This window comes from Salvelinus sp. IW2-2015, linkage group LG13 (genome assembly GCF_002910315.2).
Source record: "Salvelinus sp. IW2-2015 linkage group LG13, ASM291031v2, whole genome shotgun sequence".
In the NCBI taxonomy this organism is placed as follows: Eukaryota; Metazoa; Chordata; class Actinopteri; order Salmoniformes; family Salmonidae; genus Salvelinus; species Salvelinus sp. IW2-2015.
Genome location: NC_036853.1, coordinates 3,904,863 through 3,911,210, shown reverse-complemented (window position 1 = coordinate 3,911,210; position 6,348 = coordinate 3,904,863). Strand labels below are relative to the sequence as shown.

Here is a 6,348-nt window from a genome sequence, read left to right as displayed (position 1 = left end):
TTAACATACCTGGACAAGACCCAAATGAATCATGACATTTAACATACCTGGACAAGACCCAAATGAATCATGACATTTAACATACCTGGACAAGAACCAAATATCTTCTTTTCCAACGTTTCCAAACTCTCTGTCCCAAAGCATAAAGGTACCTACAAATACAGACATTTTAACAATTTTAACAATGTTTTATTACTGTAAAGCAGTAAATCAAATTAATTTACCAATGTTAGGATTATAGCCTAGATTTGACTAATCATAATACAAAACAAATTCAATTCACTATAAATTCAATTCAATATAATACATTTTAAATTTTAAAAACAAGTTACATATAAAAATGACAAGATGTCTCGATTAATATGTGACTTTTAATACCTTTAAACTAGGCATATTAAAACACTGAAATTAAATGGTGATTACAAGGTGACCAATATAGACTGTTTATAAAGATACAAATTAAGCAGCTCTTTTAAAAAAATATTTCCAAGAATATAGACAACTATAATTCACTGAGAACATAATCGACGTGTTCTTATCGAAAATACATTATTATGAATATTGTGACAACAGGGTATTTTATGACTGGCAAATACCAACTGCATTATGCAACGGATGATAATAATAATAGGTCATGAGAAAACCAAGCCAACGTTTTCCTCCAGTCTATCTTCCCTTGGAAAATGTTAGCATGGTCAGAAAGCCAATGATGACTAACATCTGGAAGCTCCATAATCAATCGCCTATTCACGGAACTCAATGGGAAATAATGTGGGATATGAGAGAGTGAAAGGAGGAAATCAATAGATTGTGAAGACAATTTGTCAAAAGGAGAGGGGCTGCCCCTTTAAGAAAAGGCCTCCAGTCTTGGTTGGGATCTGCTGTGAATACGGTCTGAAAATCTGGGCCATTCTCCGGGAGTTGAGATAGGATGTGGCAGAAGTAATCATTCACTTGTGAAAATTATTTTCCGTTCGTTCTCAAACACTTTTCAGCCGCTCATGATCCCATTTAGCTGACAACAATCCCGGGCCATCCGCAGCCCCAGACGTGTGGACCAGCAAGCAGCTGTAGGACACTTTTCAGTCCTTGGTACAATGCATGATGCTTATACACTTCCTATTGCCAAGTGTTGTTTACATTAGTAGGCCCAGTCTATTCGAAACTACGGCATTATCGTAGAATCCTTAGGCTTACTTCAAAAAGTAGGCCATTTTTTTATTAATCGAATTTGCTCTAATGCAGCCAAGTTTAATTCAAAAGGCCTCGTCACAAAGTCACACAACGGAATTAAATTGGTTTGTAACTATATGCATTTCGAGTATAGGTGAGGGGGAAACACACACAGTGGAATTAATCTGTCATTTGTCTGAGAAAAACATGCTCTTACCAGGGCAAATCAGAGCCATTGAATGAGATGGGCAAAGAAAATCAACGTGATAAACAGAGTATCTTAAAACATCACACTGTAAAAAGTGGTTGAAGTTTACTCTAAAAAGGTTCAAATCAAACAGGATAACAAGACAACTAAATAGCCTTTTCCATCAAGAACGGTTTTTAAGAAAGAAAAGTGAGGAAATTAAAGTAAAAATGGTGAACATCTGATGCCACACTACTGTTCTGGAAATCAAGCCTTTTCTAGATTTGTCTTATCATTTGTATTTCATTTTTTATAATAGTTCCCCAATTGTGTCAAATGTTTAATATAGTTTTGTAACCTTTTCAGGGAAATTATTTGAGCTTATTTATCAAAATAAAGTGTAGGCTAGTAAGTAAATAGGTATTGATAAAAACTCAACTGTACAATAAGCAAATAAATAGGCTGCAACATCTACCCTACTACTTCAAGTATTGGACTAACAATGCTCCCGTGTGGACATCTGTTAGAACTACACCTAGTTGTTGGGAATTCCAATACACAAGCTTTTTCTATGTCCATTTTTACCATTTGTAATCCAACACAAACCCCTAAAATAGTGGTGTCTGTCCATGTTTGAGCGAGAGAGGTAGTTAAAAGGAGAAGTGGCATCTGAATATGGGGGACTGAGAAAGGGGAGGGGTGGGAGAAGAGGAAGGGGAGGGGTGGGAGAAGAGGAAGGCAAGAGTCCTTAACTCTTTCTGACTTGGTGAATCAAGAGAGAGACGACGTTAGGAGAGACGAGAGCGAGACTGAGAGAGAGAAAGAAGAGACCGCGTGAGGAAGAGTGAGGGAGAGAGAGAGCGAACGGTGGGGGAAGAGGAGACTGAGGGAGAGAGAGAGGACTGTGAGGGAGACAAGAGCGAGACGTGAGGAAGAGAGAGAAGCGAGACGTGAGAGGGAGAGAGAGAGACGAGGAGGGAGAAGAGAGCGAGACGTGGGGAGGAGGAAGTGAGGAAGAGAGAGCGAGACGGTGACGGGGAGAGAGTGGAGAAGAGAGAGAGCTAGAGACGGTGAGGGAGAGAGAGAGCGAAGAACGGTGAGGGAGAGAGAGAGAGAGACTGGGAGCGAGAGGAGAGAGAGGATGAGGGTAGAGAAAGAGAGCTGAGGACGTGAGAGAGAGAGACGTGAGGGATGAGAGAGAGAGACGGTGAGAGAGAAGAGAGAGACGGTGGGGAGAGGAGAGGAGACGGTGGGTGAGAGAGAGAGGAGAGGTGGAGGAGAGAGAGAAACGGTGAGGGAGAGAGAGAGAGCGACGTGTAGGGAAAGTGACGAGAACCGCGAGCCCAGGGAGGAGAGGGAGAGTTAGAGAGCGACGGTGGAGGGAAGAGACGAGCGAACGGTGAGGGAGAGAGAGAGAGAGACAGTGGAGGGAGAGAGAGAGAGCTGAAAGCGAGACGGTGAGGAGGAGAGAGGAGGAGAGAGCAGGTAGAGGACTGCGAGAGAAGCGAGAGCGACGGTGAGGAGCGAGAAGGAGCGGAACGTGCAAGGGAAGAGAGAGAGACGGTAGTGAGAGAGAGAGAGAGACGGGTGGAGAAGAGCATGGGAGAAGACGAGACGTGAGGGAGAGAGAAGAGACGTGAGGAGAGAGAGCAGCGTAGACGGTTGAGGGAGAGAGGAGAAGGCGAGACGGTAGGGAGGAGAGAGAGAGAGAGACGGTGAGGGAGAGAGAGAAGAGCCGGTGAGGAGAGAGACGAGAGAGACTGAGGGAGGAGGAGAAGACGTGAGGGAGACGGAGGAGAGACGGAGGAGAGAAGAGAGACGTTGAGGGAGAGAGAGAGAGAGACGGTGGGAGAGAAGAGAGACCGATAGAAAGACTGCGGGAGGGAGAGAGAGAGAGACGTTAGGGAGAAGAGAAGAGATCGACGTGAGGATAGAGAAGAGACGTGAGGGAGGGGAGGAGGGCGAAGTGAGCGGGAGAGAGACGTGGGGAGAGAGAGAGAGACGTGGGGAGAGAGAGAGCGGACTTAGAAGAAGAACGTGGAGGGAGAGAGAGTGAGAGAGAGAGCAGAGTGAGAGGAGACGTGGCAGAGAGGAGCAGAGACGGTGAGGGAGAAACGACGGTGGAGGGAGGGGAGAGACGTGGGGGAGAGAGAGCGACGTGGGAGAGAGAGAGGACGTGAGGGAGAGCGAGAGGAGAGCGAAGCCGAGGAGGAAGACGGGGCGAGAGAGAGAGGAGAAACGGCCGGAGAGATATAGAGAGACGGTGGGGGGAGAGAGAGAGAAGAACGGTGAGGAGAGAGAGAAGAGACGTGAGGAGAGAGAGAGAGAGACGGGAGGAGAAGGACGAGACGTGAGGGAGAGAGAGAGAGAGACGGTGAGGAGAGAGAGAGAGAGAACGGTGAGGGAGAAGATGAGAAGACGTGAGGGAGAGAGAGAGAGAGACGGTGAGGAGAGAGAGAGAGAGAGAGACTGAGGGAAGAGAAGAGAGAGACGGTAGAGAAGAGAGAAGAGACGGGGAGAGAGAAGAGACGTGGGGAGAGAGAGAGAGAGACGAGTTGAGGAAGAGAGAGAGAGACGGGAGGAGAGAGAGAGAGAGAGAGAAGAGAGACGAGCGAGGAGGAGGAGAGGAGGAGAGAGAGAGAGACGTAGGGAGAGAGAGAGAGAGAGACGGTGGGAGAAGAGGGGAGAGAGAACGAGAGAGAGAAGAAGAGAGAGAGAGACGGTGAGAGAGAGAGAGACGTGATGGAGAGAGAGAGCGAGACGGTGAGGAGAGAGAAGAGACGTGGGGAGAAGAGAGAGACGAGAGACGGTGGAGAGAGAGAGAGAGACGGTGAGAGAGAGAGAGAGCGAGACGGCTTAGGGAGAGAGAGAGAACGGTTGAGGGAGAGAGAGAGAGGAGACGGTGGGGGAAGAGAGAGAGAGACGGTGAGGGAGAGAGAGAGCAGAGACGGTGAGGGAGAGAGAGAGAGCAGAACGGTGAGAGGAGAGAGAGAGAGAGACGGTGAGGAAGAAGAGAGGAGACGGTGAGGAGAGAGAGAGAGACGGTGAGGGAAAGAAGAGAGAACGGTGAGGAGAGAGAGAGAGGAGAGACGGTGAGGGAGAGAGAGAGAGCAGACGGTGAGGGAGAGAGGAGAGAGGATGGAGGAGGAGAGGAGAGAGAGAGCGAGACGGTGAGGAGAGAGAGAGAGAGACGGTGAGGGAGAGAGAGAGCGAGACGGTGAGGGAGAGAGAGGAGAGAGACGAGAGGGAGGGAGAAGAGAGAGAGACGGGAGACGGTGAGGAGAGAGAGAGACGGTGAGGAAGAGGAGAGAGAGGAGAAGAGAGAGACGTGAAGGGAGAGAGGAGGAGACGGTGAGGAGAGAGAGAGCGAGACGTGAGGGAGAGAGAGAGAGAGACGGTGGGAGAGAGAGAGAGACTGGGGAGAAGAGAGGACGTGAGGGAGAGAAGAGCGAGACGGTGAGGGAGAAGAGAGGACGGGAGGGAAGAGAGAGAGAGACGGTGAGGGAGAGAGAAGGAGAGAGAGACGTTGAGGAGAGAGAGAGAGAGATACGGTGACAGAGAGAGAGAGAGAGAGACGTAGAGAGAAGGAGAAGACCGTGAGGAGAGAGAGAGAGACGTGAAGAGAGAAGAGAGAGACTGAGGAGAGAAGAGCGAGACGCTGAGGAGAGAGAGAGAGAGACGGGAGAGAGAAAGAATAGAGGTGAGGAGAGAGAAGAGAGAGAGACTGGACGTGGGAGGAGACGAGAAAGGGAGGAGGACGTGAGGAGAGAGAGACGGTGAGGAGGGACGTAGGGACAGGAGGGGCGAGGATTGAGAGTAGACGGGGGAGAGAGCAGCGAGACGGAGGAGAGTGGGAGGCGAGGGAGAGAGAAGAGGAACGTGAGGGAGGAGAGAGGAGACTGAAGGAGACTGAAGAGAGACGGAGGGAGAAGAGACGACGTGAGGAGAGAGAAGAGAGAGAGACGTTGAGGGAGAGAGAAAGAGACGGGAGGGAGAGAGAAGAGAGAGGACGGTGCGGAGAGAGAGAGGAGAGGACCGGACGACGTAGAGGAGAGAGAGAACGGGCGGGGAGAGAGCGAGAGCGTACGGGGAAGAGAGAGAGACGTGGAGGGAGAGAGAGAGAGAGACGGATGCGATACGAGCGACGAGAGAAGGTGAAGGGAGGGAAAGAGACGGTGGGAGTGAGAGAGAGAGACCGTGGGGGAGAAGAGAGGAGACGGGTGAGGGAAGAGAAAACCGAGGAGAGAGACAGAGTGAAGGAGAGAGGAGAGAAGCGGTGAGGGAGAGAGAGAGAAGAGACGGTGCGGGAGGAGAGAGAGAGACGTGAGGGAGAGAGAGAGCAGCGCGTGAGGAGAGACGGATAGGGACGTGAAGGGACGACGGTGGGGAGAAGAGAGGACGTGGGGAGAGAGAAGAAGACGGTGAGGAGAGAGAGAGAAGACGGTGAGCGGACGACGGGAGGGAGGAAGACGGTGAGAGAAGACGACGGAAGAGAGAGCGGGCGGTGGGAAGAAAGAGGAGGAGAGAGAGAGCGACTGAGAGAGAGGAGAGCGAGAAGAAGCGTATGGAGGAGCAGACCGGTAGGGGAGAGAGAACGGTAGGGAGAGAGAGAGCGAGACGGTGAGGACTTGAGAGGAGAACGTAGGAATAGAGAGAGAGCAACGGTGAGGGAGAGAGAGAAGAGTACGGTGAGGGAGAGAGAGAGAGAGACAGGTGAGGGAGAGAGAGAGAGAGACGTAGAGAAGCACGGAGGAGCGAGAGACGAGACGTGAGGAGCGACGGTAGGGGAGAGAGTGGAGAGAGAGCGCGGTGGGAAGAAGGAGAGAGAGAGAAACGTAGGAGGAGACTGAGGAGAAGAGAAGACGGTGAGGGACCAGAGAGAGACGGGACCGAGAAGAGAGACGGGCGAGGGAAAGAAGGACGGGAGGAATAGAGAGAACGGGAGTAAGAAAGAACGTAGGAGGGAAGAGAGACGAGACGAGGGGGAT

At 50.5% G+C, this 6,348-nt stretch overlaps 1 protein-coding gene across 1 annotated transcript in view; it reads right to left on the bottom strand.

Annotated features, from left to right (window-relative positions):
• cadps2 (Ca++-dependent secretion activator 2) overlaps window positions 1-6,348 on the bottom strand; it is a 249,967-nt gene that overhangs the window by 121,564 nt on the left and 122,055 nt on the right. Inside the window, exon 9 of the mRNA XM_070446338.1 lies at window positions 86-152. Within this exon, the coding sequence (XP_070302439.1) occupies window positions 86-152 (67 nt within the window). The remainder of the gene's footprint in view (window positions 1-85; window positions 153-6,348) is intronic.